General features: G+C 44.2%; 2 protein-coding genes across 9 annotated transcripts in view; one reads left to right on the top strand and one right to left on the bottom strand.

Annotated features, from left to right (window-relative positions):
- fam135b (family with sequence similarity 135 member B) overlaps nt 1–19,069 on the top strand; it is a 111,816-nt gene that overhangs the window by 36,140 nt on the left and 56,607 nt on the right. The window contains exons 3-4 of the mRNA XM_049474898.1: nt 6,522–6,601; nt 17,813–17,952. Coding sequence (XP_049330855.1) covers nt 6,522–6,601; nt 17,813–17,952 — 220 coding nt within the window. The remainder of the gene's footprint in view (nt 1–6,521; nt 6,602–17,812; nt 17,953–19,069) is intronic.
- Nucleotides 13,876–16,683, bottom strand: LOC125799075 (uncharacterized). 8 transcript variants are annotated; one of them, XM_049474901.1, is made up of 3 exons: nt 15,129–16,683; nt 14,631–15,032; nt 13,876–14,582 (listed from the first exon to the last, which is right to left on the bottom strand). In XM_049474901.1, the coding sequence occupies exons 1-3, from the start codon at nt 15,717–15,719 to the stop codon at nt 14,337–14,339; spliced, it is 1,239 nt and encodes a 412-aa protein (XP_049330858.1). In that variant the 5' UTR covers nt 15,720–16,683; the 3' UTR covers nt 13,876–14,336. The 8 variants fall into 8 exon arrangements, with proteins under 8 accessions (XP_049330858.1, XP_049330863.1, XP_049330862.1 ...); XM_049474906.1 differs by having other exon boundaries at nt 13,876–14,468; nt 14,679–15,032; XM_049474905.1 differs by having other exon boundaries at nt 14,745–15,032.

Below are 19,069 nucleotides of genomic sequence, written 5' to 3'. Positions count from 1 at the left end.
TAGTGTACAGTATAAAGTGCTGTGGTGGTAATGCGGTTGTGTGGAGTGTAGTGTACAGTGTAAAGTGCTGTGGTGGTAATTTGGTTGTATGGAGTGTAGTGTACAGTATAAAGTGCTGTGGTGGTAATTCGGTTGTGTGGAGTGTAGTGTACAGTGTAAACTGCTGTGGTGGTAATTTGGTTGTGTGGAGTGTAGTGTACAGTAATGTGGTGGTAATTCGGTTGTGTGGAGTGTAGTGTACAGTGCTGTGGTGGTAATTTGGTTGTGTAGTGTACAGTGTAAACTGCTGTGGTGGTAATTCAGTTGTGTGGAGTGTAGTGTACAGTGATGTGGTGGTAATTTGGTTGTGTGTAGTGAAGTGTACAGTGCTATGGTGGTAATTCGGTTGTGTGGATTGTAGTGTACAGTGCTATGGTGGTAATTTGGTTGTGTGGTGTACAGTATAAGCTGCTATGGTGGTAATTTGGTTGTGTGGAGTGTAGTGTACAGTGCTGTGGTGGTAATTCGGTTGTGTGGAGTGTAGTGTACAGTGCTGTGGTAGTAATTTGGTTGTGTAGTGTACAGTGTAAACTGCTGTGGTGGTAATTTGGTTGTGTGGAGTGTAGTGTACAGTGCTGTGGTGGTAATTTGGTTGTGTGGATTGTAGTGTACAGTGCTATGGTGGTAATTTGGTTGTGTGGTGTACAGTATAAGCTGCTATGGTGGTAATTTGGTTGTGTGGAGTGTAGTGTACAGTGCTGTGGTGGTAATTCGGTTGTGTGGAGTGTAGTGTACAGTGCTGTGGTAGTAATTTGGTTGTGTAGTGTACAGTGTAAACTGCTGTGGTGGTAATTTGGTTGTGTGGAGTGTAGTGTACAGTGCTGTGGTGGTAATTCGGTTGTGTAGTGTACAGTGTAAACTGCTGTGGTGGTAATTCAGTTGTATGGAGTGTAGTGTGTAGTGTACAGTGATGCGGTGGTAATTCAGTTGTGTGTAGTGTACAGTATAAGCTGCTATGGTGGTAATTTGGTTGTGTGGAGTGTAGTGTACAGTGATGTGGTGGTAATTTGGTTGTGTGTAGTGAAGTGTACAGTGCTATGGTGGTAATTTGGTTGTGTGTAGTGTAGTGTACAGTGCTATGGTGGTAATTTGGTTGTGTGTAGTGTAGTGTACAGTGCTATGGTGGTAATTTGGTTGTGTGTAGTGTAGTGTACAGTGCTATGTTGGTAATTTGGTTGTGTGTAGTGTAGTGTACAGTGCTATGTTGGTAATTTGGTTGTGTGTAGTGTACAGTGATATGGTGGTAATTTGGTTGTGTGTAGTGTAGTGTACAGTGCTATGTTGGTAATTTGGTTGTGTGTAGTGTAGTGTACAGTGCTGTGGTGGAAATTTGGTTGTGTGTAGTGTAGTGTACAGTGCTGTGGTGGTAATTTGGTTGTGTGTAGTGTAGTGTACAGTGCTGTGGTGGAAATTTGGTTGTGTGTAGTGTAGTGTACAGTGCTGTGGTGGAAATTTGGTTGTGTGTAGTGTAGTGTACAGTGCTGTGGTGGTAATTTGGTTGTGTGTAGTGTAGTGTACAGTGCTGTGGTGGTAATTCGGTTGTGTAGTGTACAGTGTAAACTGCTGTGGTGGTAATTCGGTTGTATGGAGTGTAGTGTGTAGTGTACAGTGATGTGGTGGTAATTTGGTTGTGTGTAGTGTAGTGTACAGTGATGTGGTGGTAATTTGGTTGTGTGTAGTGAAGTGTACAGTGCTATGGTGGTAATTTGGTTGTGTGGAGTGTAGTGTACAGTGTAAAGTGCTGTGGTGGTAATTCGGTTGTGTGTAGTGTAGTGTACAGTGTAAAGTGCTGTGGTGGTAATTCGGTTGTGTGTAGTGTAGTGTACAGTGCTGTGGTGGTAATTTGGTTGTGTGTAGTGTAGTGTACAGTGCTATGGTGGTAATTTGGTTGTGTGTAGTGTAGTGTACAGTGCTATGGTGGTAATTTGGTTGTGTGTAGTATAGTGTACAGTGCTGTGGTGGAAATTTGGTTGTGTGTAGTGTAGTGTACAGTGCTGTGGTGGTAATTTGGTTGTGTGTAGTGTAGTGTACAGTGCTGTGGTGGTAATTCGGTTGCGTAGTGTACAGTGTAAACTGCTGTGGTGGTAATTCGGTTGTATGGAGTGTAGTGTGTAGTGTACAGTGATGTGGTGGTAATTTGGTTGTGTAGTGTACAGTGTAAACTGCTGTGGTGGTAATTCGGTTGTGTGTAGTGTAGTGCACAGTAATGTGGTGGTAATTTGGTTGTGTGTAGTGTAGTGTACAGTGCTATGGTGGTAATTTGGTTGTGTAGATTGTAGTGTACAGTGCTGTGGTGGTAATTCGGTTGTGTGTAGTGTAGTGTACAGTGCTGTGGTGGTAATTTGGTTGTGTGTAGTGTAGTGTACAGTGCTGTGGTGGACATTTGGTTGTGTGTAGTGTAGTGTACAGTGCTGTGGTGGTAATTTGGTTGTGTGTAGTGTACAGTGCTGTGGTGGAAATTTGGTTGTGTGTAGTATAGTGTACAGTGCTGTGGTGGAAATTTGGTTGTGTGTAGTATAGTGTACAGTGCTGTGGTGGTAATTTGGTTGTGTGTAGTGTAGTGTACAGTGCTGTGGTGGTAATTTGGTTGTGTGTAGTGTAGTGTACAGTGCTGTGGTGGTAATTCGGTTGTGTAGTGTAGAGTGGATTGGGTTGCTCTGTGGTTTCAGGTGTTGAGGAAAGTGATGAAACAAAGAGACAGAGTGGAAAAAAATCAATATTCAGACATTTCATGCTGACCGCAACGCAGTCCCCGGAAGAGCTGGAGGAAACCCCTGTGGGGAAACGCGGTGAACCGCTCATTATCCACACAGACTTCAGCTCCGCCCGCTTGACGTCAGCGGACGCATGATTTTACAGCAGACCATCGAAGTTTCATTACATCAGTGTTGGACAAAAAAAATAAAAATACAAAAAAAAAACACTAACACTTCACAGTGTCCCCCCACTACAACACACCTCAATCACACACCTCCATCAGCTCATCTGTAATTATCCTGATTAATCAGATGAGTTAGTATGGAATAATAATAATAATTTAACATTTAAATGTATTATTATAGTGAATCATGAGGAGAGATGCAAGGCTAACAATGGTATCAAGCACTTGAGTTCTGGCATTTTTACCTAGAGTTGTGTTGGTGTGGTGTGGTTTGGTTTTATTTGGTTCGATCTGGTGTGTTTTGATGCAGTTTGGTTTGGCTTGGTGTGGTGTGGTTTGGTCTGGTGTTGTTTGGTGTGGTATGGTTGGGTTTGCTGTTGTGTGGTTTGGTTAGGTCTGGTATGGCTTGGTGTGGTTTGGTTAGGTCTGGTGTGGTTTGGTGTGGTTAGGTTTGGTCTGGTGTGGTATGGTTTGGTGTGGTTCAGTGCAGTTTGGTGTGGTTCAGTGTGGTTTGGTGTGGTGTGGTTCAGTGTGGTTTGGTTTGATGTGGTTTAGTGTAGTTTTGTGTGGTCTGGTGTGGTTCGGTTTGGTTTGGTGTAGTTTGGTGTGGTTAGGTTTGGTCTGGTGTGTTTTGGTGTATTCTGATGTGGTGTGGTGTATTTTGGTTTTGTTTGTTTGGTCTGGTTTGGCATACTTTTGGTATGGTCTGGTCTGGTGTTTTTTATTTTTGTCTGGTTTGGTCTGGTGTGGTTTGTTTTGGTGTGGTTTGGTGTATTTTGTCTGGTGAGCAGTTTGGTCTGGTCTGGTTTGGCATAGTTTGGTCTGGTCAGGTTTGGCGTAGTTTGATCTGGTCAGGTTTGGCGTAATTTGGTCTGGTCTGGTTTGGTATAGTTTATTTTTGTCTGGTTTGTTTTGATGTGGTTTGATATTGTTTGTTTTGGTCTAATTTGGTTTGTTGTGGTGTGTTTTGGTTTGGTTTAGTTTTGGGTTGGGTTTACACAATAATTGAACTCGGGTGCAGACGAAAACCACTCAGAGACCCACAAGAATTGACGGATGTCAAAGATTTTGACGCATGTGTGGCTTTGGTTTCAACCAAAACTTGACACGCGTCTAATGTTGGAACATAATGTCAAACCTACGTTTTTGTTGGAGTCTGTGAAACACTGATGATGGGAGGCGTCTACCTGAAGCCCTCTGTGAAGAGCTTATGATATAGTGGTTGATTGGGATTTGGTTGACCCCAATTTTAGGTGCATGATTGTATCATCTTTTCCTGCATTATTTACTGTAATTTCCAACCAAACTTGGTCTGGTTTGGCGTAGTTTGGTCTGGTCTGGTTCGGCGTAGTTTGGTCTGGACAGGTTTGGCGTAGTTTGGTCTTGTCTGGTTTGGCGTAGTTTGGTCTGTTCTGATTTGGCGTAGTTTGGTCTGGTCTGGTCAGGTTTGGCGTAGTTTGGTCTGGTCTGGTTTGGCGTAGTTTGGTCTGGTCAGGTTTGGCGTAGTTTGGTCTGGTCAGGTTTGGCGTACTTTGGTCTGGTCAGGTTTGGCGTAGTTTTGTCTGGTCTGGTTTGGCGTAGTTTGGTCTTCATTAAGTATTCATTTGGAACTTTATACAAGTGAAATATCTGTGAAATATCTATAGTCTGTTTATAAGCTCTCATCTGTTTGGACTGTGAGAGTAAACACACTTTCACGGTTTTTATAAAGTGTGACGTGGTAAACTCTTTGCCCTTGCACTCTGCAGCAGTAACAGCACCTCCTCGGTGTTCAGAAGTCTGGCCCGGGCCGTGGTCTGAGCCTGCAGCCCTGAGAGAGCGGGAAAGTGCTTTCACATCAAATCACTTTCAGTGCGCGAGAGGAGGTCACCTCTGCACCTTCACAACTAACTAGCAGCTCCGAATGTTCATGCTGAGGACAGAAACGCAGAGAACATCACTTTCACCGCTCCGGTACAGCCGGTACCGGCTCTGCAGAGTGATCTACTGAGGTCTCTGGCCTGTTTCTGCTCTGAGGACGCTGGACTGTAGAGGAGTAACAGGCAATTATCTGTATAATTCATTATTTATTGCCTGTAGGGATTAATAATTCAGGTTTAGTTGTACGGCGCTTTGTGGGTGTGGGTTGCACATGGAGAAGTTCAAGGTCAGTGTCCTCTGTCTATTATAAAATACGGTTATGGGCTGAAGGAACTAATAAAATGCAGCCATGGTGGAGCTAACCTACATTTAGGCCTTATTGTACAGTTGATATCTGATATAGCATCATATAAAATACTTTAATTTTCCCAAAAATCATCAGCTCCTTATGTATGAATTCTAGCAGTCAGTTATTAAGGAGAAGAAAAGTCACTCTGCTGAAGTACAGAGTTATACAGGAGTTTCAGTGAAGTTTCTCCAGCACCGAGGCTGGAGCAGTATTAGCATTAGCTCTTTTGCAGAGCTAATTAAAGTATTAAAGTATTATCGGACTGTAGCCTGCAGCTAACCCTGGCTAGCACTGCTGGAGCAGCATTAGCATTAGCTGCTAAATGCACTAAATGCTAGCTTTTTTACTGTTCAGAGGTAAGTATTATCGGTCTGTAGCCTGCTGCTAACCCTGGCTAGCACTGCTGGAGCAGCAATAGCACTATCCACTAACCGTTCCACTTTCCGTATCTACTTTTACCATTCAGAGGCAAGTATATCGGACTGTAGCCTATGTTTTTTACCGTGTTAAAACAAGCTGTGTGGGACAACCCTCTAGCTAATATCTGGCTTACTAGAACACTTAGGGTTCCTCACTGTAGCGCTATGGTTAGCTGCTGATGCTACTGCTGCTGCAAATCTGTGGAAATCTGGAAATCTAGGTTACTTTAAAAAAAAAAAAAATGCTTTAATAAACAGTTTTCAGGAGATAAATCTGTGTAGATATATATATATATATATATATATATATATATATATATATATATATATATATATATATATATATATATTATTATTTTTTTTTTAAGAATTACAGTTTTGTTTACTTAGCTTAGCTTTACTTAACTTAGTTACCCCACCACCACCCAGCGGCAAGACCTGCTGTGACACCCCTGTTCCTTACAAGTGTCACTTAATGCACCTTATAACTAGGGCTGCAACGATTAGTCGATATAATCAACAATATCAATTATTTAAATTTGTCGACTACAAATTTCATTGTTGACTTATAACCCGGTGCGCCTTATCTTGGACCTTATTTTTACATTGACTGATACTATTTCATTCAAAGGTGTTTGTTATAATGTCTTCGTTATAAGAGAGATAAGGAAGCTCCAGTATCCTGTTGGTTCCTCTATACTGGATATAATGTGAGATTGAGATGATTGAGTTTGGAGGTTCTACAGGTTCTGTATGGTTCCTGCAGAACTTTTACCCACATATGTTACTACAGCTGGGCCTGTAGATCCTGTAGCTCTACACTCATAGTTTAAAGTTGAAGCTGATGTCCCAGCTGCTCCCGTAACAAAACAATTAGCTGTGATTGGGTGGTTTGTTTCTACTGTATGTCATATGGTTTAAAATCATACACAATGTTCTAATAACTCCTCCCCTTTTCTACTATTGGTTCCAGGTTCTATCAGGTGAGGGCAGGACTGAGGGTGTCCCCACGAGTGCCTCACAGGTTGATTATCACCACACCTGGATACACAGGTAAGGAGGGCATGATTGGATATTCTAACTATCTGTCTATTTGTTTGTCTAACCAGCTGTCCGTTCACCTATACATCCAACTATCTCACCCATCCATCCATTTACCCATCCAACAATCCATCCAACAACCTGTCCAACAATCCATCCAACAAACCATTAATCCACCCATCCAATAACCCAATAATCCACCCATTCAACAACCATCTGTCCATACATCCAACAACCCATCCATTCACCCATCCAACAACTCATCCATCCACCCATCCAACGACCCCTCCGTCCATACATTCAATTATCCATTCATTAATCGAGCCATTCAATCATATGTCTTTTCATCCATCCATCCAACAACCCATGCATTTACCTATCCAATAGCCCATCCGTTCATCCAACAATCCATCCATTCACTTATCCAATAACCCATCTGTCCATGCATCCAACTATCCGTCCATTAATCTAGCCATCTAGTCTGTCCAACATCCATCAGTGTATCCACTCATCCATTAATCCACTCATCCATTCATCCCCCGATTTATCCATTCATCCATATATCCAACAACCCATCCGTCCATACATCCAACTATCCATCTATTAATCAAGCCATTTAATCATCTGTCCATATATCCACCCATCCAACTATCCATCCATTAATCTAGCCATCAAGGCATATAGCAATCTGTCTGTCCAACATACATCAGTTTACCCCTTTATCCATTAATCCACACATCCATTCATCCATCCATCTATCCATTCATTCATCTATCCAACAACCCATCTGTCCATACGTCCAGCTATTCAACAATTAATCAAGCCATCCAGCAATCTGGCCAACATCCGTCAGTTTTTTCTATTCATCCATTAAGCTACCCATCCAATCATCTGTCCATCCATCCAATAACCCATTTGTCCATGCTCCAGCGATATATCTATTAATCTAGCAATCTGTCTGTCCAACATCCATCCATCCCTCCATCTGTCTGTTTGTCCATCCATCCATCCATCCATCCATCAGTATTTCCATCAATGCTTTTATCGCGTAATACTGTATGTCCAACAGGTCAATTCTGATTGGTCAGTTTAGCTCTACAGTTTTTATTTAGTTAGCTGAATGCAATAAAGCACTTCCCAACCATATTCCAACACCTATTGTAATGTTAGTAGCAGTAGTGTATCTGTTTCTATCCATCCCTTTCTTCCTGTATCTCCAGTATCTCACTCCTCTCACTCTACCTGTATATTTCACACTGTTTTGTGGAGCTGATGAAACCCGGCGCTGTTCTGCAGGCTGGTACTGTTGGCTGGTAGAGGCCTGGTGGAGGATGTACCCTGTGTACCGCAGTGTCTTACAGCTCAGCGGGGCGCTGAGCGGCACAGCTGGACCTGCTGTCTCTCTTTCTCTGTCTCTCTCTCTCTCTGTGTCTCACTCTCTCTGTCTCTCTCTGTTGTGAATGAGTGTCAGCGTACACGGCGCAGAGTCAGCTGTAAACACTGAGGTGTGAACACTGAGGAATAGCAGCGTTTAGAGCTCTGAGAAACAGCCAGTCATACTCTCACACAGCCTCAGCTGACCTCACCCCGGTCCTGTCCCTCTACTGACTCAATCCACTGCAGGAATTCTCTCTCAGGGAGTCAAAAAAATCAAATAAATCAAATCAAATAAAAAAAAAGTCGCCACCAAAAAAAAAAAAAAGCTCAGACACTCTAATATATCTTTGATTGCTTTGACGCATTCACTGTGGCATTGTTTCAATAAGCTTCTGCAATGTCACAAGATTTATTTCAATCCAGTGTTGCTGGATTCATTTTTCTATAAGCTCTTGCAGCAGCATTGATGATGGTAGAGTCTGACAGCTGCACAAAGCCTCTCTTCTCCATCCAGCACATCCCAAAGATTCTCAATGAGGTTAAGATCTGGACTCTGTGGTGAACTCTCTCTCAATCCATGTGTGAAAATGATGATCTCATGCTCCCTGAACCCTGAACTCTTTCACAATTCCAGCCCCATGAATCCTGACTTTATCATCTTGGAATATACCGACTTGGGTCGTACCACCATTGATGGAATAACCTGGTCTATATTCAGTATATTCAGGTAGTCAGCTGACCTCATTCTTTCAGCACATACTGTTGCTGAACCTAGACCTGCAGATCAACTGCAGCATCAACCAACCAACACATCATTTACTTAGCTATAGTTTTTATTAAAACTAAAACACTAAACCCTGTTGTCTGAACCAAATGTTCGGTGTCCTGAACCCATTTATTGAAATGGTCACACTTTTGGCCATTAACCTTAAGCATTTGTCACCTAGCTAGACACAACACTTGTGTCTAATGATGTAAAGAAACCATTATAACCCAGTACAAGGAGCCCTGGTTTCTGAGGTTTCACTATAGACAGAAACAATCAGAGAGACAGAGTAAAAGGAAGAGGAGATATGAGACAAAGAACAATTATTTCAGATGAAAAATGGGTGGATGGTCACAAGCCATCAAACCAAACTGATCTGCTTGACTTTTTGCACCAGGAGTAAAGGCATGAAGTTATCCAAAAGCAGAGTGTACGACTGGTAGAGGAGAACATGATGCCAAGATGCATGAAAACCGTCATTAAAATCCTGGGTTATTCCACCAAATATTGACTTAAATACCGTATTTTTCGGACTATAAGGCGCACCGTATTATAAGATGCACCATCAAAGAACGCCTATTTTCTGGTATTTTTCCATACATAGGGCGCATCGCATTATAAGGCGCATTAAGTGACACTAGAAAGGGTGCCTATATCAAAGTGAACAGGGGTGGCGCCATGGGGGGGGGGGGGGGGGGATGTCCTGCCGGTGGAGCGTCTCAGTATACAAATCTAACGTTAGCTCTTTCAAAGTCAAACGAGTGCTGGATATTAATCTACACAGATTCCTCTCCTGAAAACTGTTTATTTGGGTGAGTAACGTGCTTCAGTTTATTTACAGTAAGCTTAGATTTACAGATGTCCACTAAGGCTTGCTGCACCAGCGTTAGCATAGCTATCCGCTAGCACGCTAGCTAGTCACCTAAACTAGTAAAGTTAACCCAAACTTAAACGACAGCGTTACACTGAGTAATCCTGCGTGTTCTGGTAAGACAGTGAGATATTAGCTAGCGATTCGTCCCCCGTAGCTTGTTTTAACACGGTAAACAAGCAGATTACAGGCTGATAAAACTCACCTCTGAGAGAGTTAGTGCTTAGCATCTAGCTAATGCTAGCCAGGCAAAGCAGCACAGACTTACAGGCCGATAACTCACCTCTGAACGGTGAACGCTTAGCGATTAGCATCTAACTCTAATAATACTGCTCCAGCAGTATTAAAAGTACTAAATTTAGATAATACTGATCTCTGAACAGTGAAAAAGTTAGCTAGCTTAGCGGTTAGCATCTAGCTAATGCTATTGCTGCTCCAGCCACGGAGCTGCACGGCTCTGCACGGAGTGTGTGTTTACTTTAGATAATTTAGATAATACTGATCTCTGAACAGTGAATAAGCTAGCTAATGCTATTGCTGCTCAGCCTCGGAGCTGCACGGCTCTGGACTCTGTATAGCACTGAAACTCTCTATAACGCTGCACGGAGTGTGTGTTTACTGCTCCTTACAACCTGATGGGTAAAATCCATACAAAAGGCGCACCGTATTATAAGACGCACTGTCAATTTTTGTGAAAATTAAAAGTTTTTAAGTGCGCCTTATAGTCCGAAAAATACGGTAAATATGAACTTGTTTTCTTTGCATTATTTGAGGTCTGAAAGCTCTGCGTCTTTTTTTGTTATTTCAGCTATTTCTCATTTTTTTGTAAATAAATGCTCTAAATGACAATGTTCTTATTTGGAATTTGGCAGAAATGTTGTCTGTAGTTTATAGAATAAAACAACAACTTTCATTTTACTCAAACATAAACCTATAAATAGCAAAATCAGAGAAACTGATTCAGAAACTGAAGTGCTCTCTTTATTCTTTCCAGAGCTGTAGATGTGAAATTAAATATTTTAAACTACTCTTGCAATCTAGGAGCTGGTTGCTCTTTTAATACTTGTTGAATTTTCGGTTACTTAATGTTTTAAAATATCTTTACCTGTCCATGGTGGTGCAAGTCTCAACTGAACATGCACTCCTGTTTTACTGCACTGACAAACCTGACTCTCTCTCTTTCTCTCTCTCGTTCTCTCTCTCTCTGTCTCTCTCTCTCTCTCTCTCTCTCTCTCTCTCTCTCTGTCTCTCTCTCTCTCACTCTGAAAACACACTGATCTGATACCCTATATTATCTGCTCTCTGCTCGTTATTATTACACCTGGAAAGGTGTGTTTGTGAGGGCAGAAATGAGCAGGTTTAAAGCTCACTCAGGAATTCGGTTCTGGTGCAGCTCAGGTCTGAGGAAACATCTTTCTCTACTGACAGAAAGAATGAGAGAGAATAAATAAAGAAAAAAAGATCTGAGGATAAAAGAAGTGAATCTTCAACATGGCAACCAAAGTATTTGATTCCTTTATAATTTCTTTTCATTTTTTTTTTAATGCAAACATCATGAAAGCAGTTTATCTGTTTCTCAGTCTATGTTCTCGTCTGTACTCATGTTACTGTGGACTTGAGAAACGTCATCAATAGCAGCCCAAATACTGTTTTATTCAGAAGTCCGCAGTTACACAAGTACAGAACAAATACTCGAATGTGTTCTTGCTCGTCCTTGTGTGTAAAAACACGCAAAAGGCATGTACATACATTATGTGTTTTTCAATGTATGGGCATAACGTAAAATAAACCAATCAGAATGTCACTTGCCATTACCTTTAAGAGCCAGGTGTGCTCTGACTTTGGTGGATTGCTATTATAACAGCGTAGCTATCTGGGCGAGTCCAATGCTTCTCAGCAGAGGAAACTGACCTGCTTGTCCACGCTTGTTCATTATGTTTATTGTTAATGTAAAAGTTGGGTTTGTGCACTGCTGTATGTCCATGTGGGCCAAGATAACAATGAATGTCTGACTGTTGACATCTGTCTTGGTTGTATTCAGTCAGTGGAGCACCTGTGTTTTCTGTTACCAAGATAAACAAGCAAAAAAATTACCTGAACACACCTAATTTCCAGACAACCACTCCCATCAGTGTAGATATATTCAGAAGCTCTGTTGCTATTTAAATGATACTGGTGGAAGGCATGAAAATAGACAGTTGGCAGGGTGTAAGGTAGCAAAGAGCATACTGCTCCAGCAGTACTAGTGGGGGTTAGCAGCAGGGTACAGGCCAATAATTCTTACCTCTGTATGGGTGAAAGAGCTAGCGCCTAGTGTGGTTAGCAGCTAATGCTTATACTGCTCCAGACTTAGTGCTGGAGAAACTTCACTGAAACTCCTGTATAACTTCAGCAGAGTGACTTTACTGCTCCTTAATACCTGACTGATAAAATTTGTACATAAGGAGCACCGGATTATAAGGAGCACTTACAATTTTTGGGAAAAAAAAGGATTTTAAGTGCGACTTATAGTCCAAAAAATACAGTAATAGTTTGTTCCTTCTTGGCAACTAGATGGTCCAAACTACACTATGCTCTGATCATAGCGACCTGACATTTGGTTCAGGCCTTCTTGCTGCCTGTTTAACCCACAATGCAACACTGCGACACTGAGAATCTGTAGATGTCAGCAAGCGTTTCACATTTTCAGAAATGTGTCAGTGAGTCAAAAAGATAGCACACAGTTTATATTCTGGGTTCATACTCTCTCTTTCTCCGACACAAAGCTCTCTTCAGAGTAAAACTCGATGAAAGACCAATTCCCAGCCCTGCTCCCCAGAGTTCCTCACTACAGTAACAACAGCCTGTTTTCCTCCACCTGCCTCCACCTTCCTCCACACTGCGCTTTCAGGTCTTAATTCACGTTTCCGAGTCACGGCGGGATCCTGAGGGAGTTCTCAAAGGCTCTAAACCCTTTGAGTTCCAACGAATGAAAAGGTAAATTTGTGTAGATTCTACAAAGCAGGTTGAACAGCAATGTGGAGTCAGGAGTTTAGGGCGTGTCGGTGTGTCTTTGCTATCGTAACAATGGGAAAAGTACACCTCGAGGTTCTAATCAGTCAGTGGTGCACCTGTGTCTTCTGTTTTTACCTGAACACACCTTATTTCCAGACCACCACGTCCATCAGTGTAGATTTATTCAGAAGCACCGTTGCTATGTATACAATGCAGACGGGAGACATAAAAATAGACTGTAGGCGGGGTGTAACGCCTGGTTCACACTATACGACTTTTTGAGTCTTCAGTCATTGTGTTGTTCACACAATGCATGCGCCGCGCAGTGGCAGCAAGTCCAAACAGCTCGTATTTTCTTTGCGTATATTTGTGTATGTGTTTACTTTGTTTTTGTTTGGAGTAGGTTATACTCTGAGTATGTGCCTGTATAAGTACACTAGAGCGGAGCTTCTACAGTTACGACTTAAATCGAGTGGGATTAAACACCCTATACCGCCTGAACTTAGGAAACCTTTCCGTGGTTGCCGTGCTGGGGCGAAGCTAAAGGCTAGGAGATGGAGATATAAGCCGTTCCTACCATCCATTATAATGGGTAATGTCAACTCTCTTGCTAATAAATGTGAAGAGCTGGAAGGGCTGATGAAGAATGACAGGACTTACCGAGAGGGCAGTTTATATTTCCTCACGGAATCATGGCTAAATAACGACATCCCGGACTCTGCTGTTAGCATCACCGGCTTCACCATGGTACGTGCTGATAGAAATCCGGAATTGTGTGGGAAAACTAGAGGTGGGGGTCTCGTTCTGCTTGTGAATGAGAAGTGGTGTAATTCCGGACATATTACTGTGAAAGAGAGGGTATGTCATCGCGAAGTAGAGCTTTTAGTAGTTGGTTTGAGACCCTATTATGTGCCGAGGGAGTTCTCCCACATCGTCGCCATTATTGTTTACATCCCGCCGGGCGCTCAGCCTACGTACGCGTGTGACGTCATTCAGGAGGCAGTGGCGAATGTACAGTCCGCCCACCCTGATTCCTGTATTATTATATCGGGTGATTTTAATCATGTGGACATGAGCACTCATTTAGGGGGATTCACACAGTATGTCATCTGCCCCACCAGATATAACAACACGTTAGATCTGTGTTTTATCAATGTTAAAGATGCCTATAAAGCACTGGCTATGCCACCTTTGGGTAAATCAGACCACAATATGATTTATCTTAAGCCACATTATAAACCTTGTGTAATGAGACTACCTTCCACCTGTCTATCTTTCCGTAAATGGACTCCTGAGGTCTTCGAAGCTCTACAGGATTGTTTTGAATCAACTGACTGGGACACACTTATTGTCTCACAAGAGGCTGATAATGACATAGATGGGATAGTGGACCGTGTTACTGATTATGTGAACTTCTGTACTGATGTGGTGGTACCCATGAGAACAGTCCACTCTTTTGCAAACAATAAGCCATGGATCACTAGCAACATTAAGAGCCTCCTGAATCTAAAAAAAGAGGCATTCAAATCTGGGGACCGTGAGAGGGTTAGGAGTGTGCAACATGAGTTGAGGAAGAGTTTAAGGGCGGCCAGAAGAGACTTTGGAAGGGGTCTGCAATGGAATATGCGGGGTAACAGTACAAGGGAGGTGTGGAAGGGTATGAAGACCATTACTGGCTACAAAAGTAAAGTTAGCGAGACAGTGGGCGATGTGGACAAGGCCAATGAATTTAACCACTTTTATAGTAGGTTCAGTTCAGCCAGTGGGCCCCTCACCTCCTCTGCTGGAACCACCTGCTCTGCTCCATCCAGCAGCTGTACCACCTCCTCTGCTGTGACCACCTGCTCTGCTCCACCCGGCAGCTGTACCACCTCCTCTGCCGTGACCACCTGCTCTGCTCCACCCGGCAGCTGTACCACCTCCTCTGCTGGGACCACCTGCTCTGCTCCACCCAGCAGCTGTACCACCTCCTCTGCTGGGACCACCTGCTCTGCTCCACCCGGCAGCTGTACCACCTCCTCTGCTGGGACCACCTGCTCTGCTGTGACCACCTGCGCTGCTCCACCCGGCAGCTGTACCACCTCCTCTGCTGTGACCACCTGCTCTGCTCCACCCGGCAGCTGTACCACCTCCTCTGCTGGGACCACCTGCTCTGCTCCACCCAGCAGCTGTACCACCTCCTCTGCTGGGACCACCTGCTCTGCTCCACTCGGCAGCTGTACCATCTCCTCTGCTGGGACCACCTGCTCTGCTCCACCCGGCAGCTGTACCATCTCCTCTGCTGGGACCACCTGCTCTGCTCCATCCGGCAGCTGTACCACCTCCTCTGCTGTGACCACCTGCTCTGCTCCACCCGGCAGCTGTACCATCTCCTCTGCTGGGATCACCTGCTCTGCTCCATCCGGCAGCTGTACCACCTCCTCTGCTGTGACCACCTGCTCTGCTCCACCCGGCAGCTGTACCGCCTGCTCTGCTGGGACTACCTGCTCTGCTCCACCCGGCAAGTGTACCACCTCCTCTGCTGGGACCACCTGCTCTGCTCCACCCGGCAGCTGTACCACCTCCTCTGCTGGGACCACCTGCTCTGCTCCATCCGGCAGCTGTACCACCCCCTCTGCTGGGACCACCTGCTCTGCTCCACCCGGCAGCTGTACCACCTCCTCTGCTGGGATCACCTGCTCTGCTCCACCCGGCAGCTGTACCATCTCCTCTGCTGGGACCACCTGCTCTGCTCCATCCGGCAGCTGTACCACCTCCTCTGCTGTGACCACCTGCTCTGCTCCACCCGGCAGCTGTACCACCTCCTCTGCTGGGACCACCTGCTCTACTCCACCCGGCAGCTGTACCACCTCCTCTGCTGTGACCACCTGCTCTGCTCCATCCGGCAGCTGTACCACCTCCTCTGCTGTGACCACCTGCTCTGCTCCACCCGGCAGCTGTACCACCTCCTCTGCTGTGACCACCTGCTCTGCTCCACCCGGCAGCTGTACCACCTCCTCTGTGGGGACCACTTGCTCTACTCCATCCGGCAGTTGTACCACCCCCTCTGCTGTGACCACCTGCACTGCTCCACCCGGCAGCTGTTCCAGATGTACTGCTGTGACCCCACATAGCTTTTCCATAGATGAGGTTTATGCTGAACTACGTAGGCTGCGTCCAGGGAAAGCTGCGGGTCCTGATGGCGTATCGCCTCGGCTTCTAAGAGAATGTGCATCAGGACTGGCGATGCCTCTACAATCAATTTTCAACCTGAGTCTGCGCACAGGACAAGTGCCTGTCCAGTGGAAAACATCATGCCTCGTGCCGGTCCCTAAAGTAGGGAGGCCGGTAGGGGTGAAGGACCACAGACCAGTGGCCCTGACTTCAGTGATCATGAAGACATTGGAGAGGCTTTTGCTGCGGGTTCTCAAGCCTCAGGTGCAGCAGGCTGTGGACCCCTTACAGTTTGCATATCAGGAGAACATGGGTGTGGAGGATGCAGTAATATATATGACCCACAAGATACTTTCGTTTCTGGACGGGACAGGGGGATACACAAGGATAATGTTTTTTGATTTTACAAGTGCCTTTAACACTATCAGGCCGCAGTTTCTGAGGGAACAGCTGGAGATGATAGGTGTGGATGCTATGTTAGTCACATGGATTTACAGCTATCTCACAGAGCGTCCGCAGTATGTCAGTTTGGGTGGTTGCAGGTCTGAGACGGTGGTAACCAACATTGGGGCTCCTCAGGGTACAGTATTGTCACCATTTCTCTTCACTCTTTACACTGCTGATTTTAAACATATGTCTGAACTTTGCCACATTCAGAAATATTCAGACGACACAGCTGTGGTGGCATGTATAAGAGGTGGGGATGAAAGAGAGTACAGAGATCTTGTTGCTGCCTTTACAGCCTGGAGTAGAAGAAAAGGTCTTCTCCTCAATGCACTGAAGACCAAGGAGATGATCGTGGATTTCCGGAGACTGAAACATTCCCATCAGCCTGTTATCATCGATGGACAGATCATTGAGAATGTTCAGTCATATAAGTATCTCGGAGTCCACCTGGACAACAAACTGGACTGGTCAGTGCAGACGAGTGCAGCATATACATATATATATATATAACAAGTTGTTCATAATTATTTGTTGGTTTAAAGTTTTTAGCTTTTAGCTCCATTCACCCCTATTCCTACAGGACTCACTCCCGGGCTCCCTCTAGAGTTTAACAGTCATTTACTGATATAACCGGGGGAATGGTAGGGTGGTCAGACTCTCCATAAACGGCTCTGGTGTGTTTTGGACCCGTGGTTGTCTCTCTCTTTCTGTGATCCCATTGGCTGTATGTAGCCACTGCTCCTGACTCCTAGTCGCCGACTGAGTCAGATATTAAACATGTTGAATATTTTCCGGGCATCTACTATTGGTTGGTGATCAGTCAGCGACGGCTTGGCGAGCGTCTTTCAGTAGTTTACACTAAACATCAGTCTGAGCGCAGAGTGATCCCCGATTTCCCTCCGAGCACAGTTCTTGAGGTTATAAACAAAAAACTGTTGGCGACCAAAAAACTGGCCCAAAATCGTGTAGTGTGAACCTGGCATTAGATAGCAATGAGCATCGCAAAGTACCTTGTTACACCTTATTGGTATTAAGTAGCAATATTTAATAGCTGAAGTAATTCTTTTGATAATAAATCAGTTAAACTGCACCTGAACAGCCATTTAGCTCTAACATAACCATTTTTGAGTATATTTGATATCGTCTCGAAGTCGGATTACGTTTTGAGCCACAAACAAACCATTTCAAGGTTGTTTTGGTCCACACTTAAGTGTGGTTACTGTTTTCACACCTGTAGAAACTAACCACACCAAGAGTGCAAACGAACCAGAGTCTGTTTTAATTAAATCTTTTTACATTGACTTCCATGAAGGAAGAAAAAGGGTTTGTCATCTTTATGAGGAAAGATATTTTTTTAAATGAAGATGAGCGAACTGACCCTGCTTCAGCAGAACATTCATATACTGGACATTTGGTCCACAAGGAAAGTCAGACGAAGTCACACACACCCACACATACGTCCTAACACACACACACACACACACACACACACACCAAATTTCTCTTGCTTTCTGTCAGGATTTGTCAACAGAAGTTCTGTGGTGTGAAAACATGGTGTGAAAAAAGTAATTAACTCTCTTCTTTTCTCGCTCTCTTTCTCTTTCTCTCTCTGTAGGCGAGTGCAGTTTCAGCAGTGCTGGAGTGCATGATGGGCTGGTGTTCAGTCGTATATTTCAGATCCTCTACAGGAATGAGGAGATTTCACTGGAGGACCGCATGACCTTCAGAGTCCATCTCCTGCTGGATGGAGACCGGGTCAGTCTACTCACACTGCTCTCAAATACGTCTCATTGATCTCATATACATCTCACTGCTCTCAGATACCTCACACTGATCTCAGATCCATCTCACTGATCTCAGATACATCTCACTGATCTCAGATACATCTCACTGATCTCAAATATCTCACACTGATCTCAGATACCTCTCACTGACCTCAAACCATCTCTCACTAATCTGTGACCTCTCTTACTGACCTCAAACCCTTTCTTAATGGCTGCAAAAACCACAAAACCTTTCTCACTTATCTCAAAGTAGTCTCTCTGGTCATTGACCTCTCTCATTGTCTCAAACTTTTCATACAAACCAGCCTTACAGACCACAAACAACTCTCACTGACCTCAGACTAGTCTCACTGTCCTCAGAACAGTCTCACTGACCTTAGAACAGTCTTACTGACCTCATACTAGTCTCACTTCCTTTAAACCACTTTCACCTACCTTAAACCACTCTCACTGACCTCGAACCAGTCTCATCAAACTCAGACCAGTCTTACTGACCTTAGACCAGTCTCACTGATCTCAGACCATTCTCACTGACCTCAAATTAGACTCAGAGACACTAGGTATGTCTTAATAAGCTCAAACTGACTTCAGACCAATCTCACTTACTTAACACCAGCCTTGGTGACCTCAAACCTCTCTTACTGATCTCAGACCAGTCTCTCTGATCTAAGACCTCTCTGACAGACCTCAGACCACTCTTACTGACCTCAGAGCAGTCTCTCTAATCTCAGACCTCTCTGACCGACCTCAGACCAGTCTCACTGAACTCAGACCAGTCTCATAAAACTCAGACCACCCTCATTGACCTCAGGCGAGGCTCACTGACCTCAAACCACTTTCACTGACCTCAGACCAGTCTCATCAACCTTAAATCACTGATCTCAAATTAGTCTCAGAAACCTTAGATAAGAATCACTCACCTCAAACGTATCTTACTGACTTCATACCAGTCTCACTGAGCTCAGATAACTCAAAGACCATGATCTCAAAGATCTGAATGATCTCATAACCTCTTCAAACCCCTCCTACCTGTCTCAGATCAGTCTCATTGACCTCAGACATTTAAATACAACCAAAGTAGGTAAGTG

This window comes from Astyanax mexicanus, chromosome 2 (genome assembly GCF_023375975.1).
Source record: "Astyanax mexicanus isolate ESR-SI-001 chromosome 2, AstMex3_surface, whole genome shotgun sequence".
Taxonomy (NCBI): Eukaryota; Metazoa; Chordata; class Actinopteri; order Characiformes; family Acestrorhamphidae; genus Astyanax; species Astyanax mexicanus.
The sequence above is the reverse complement of the archived record's forward strand: the minus strand, read 5'-3'. Positions and strand labels throughout refer to the sequence as shown.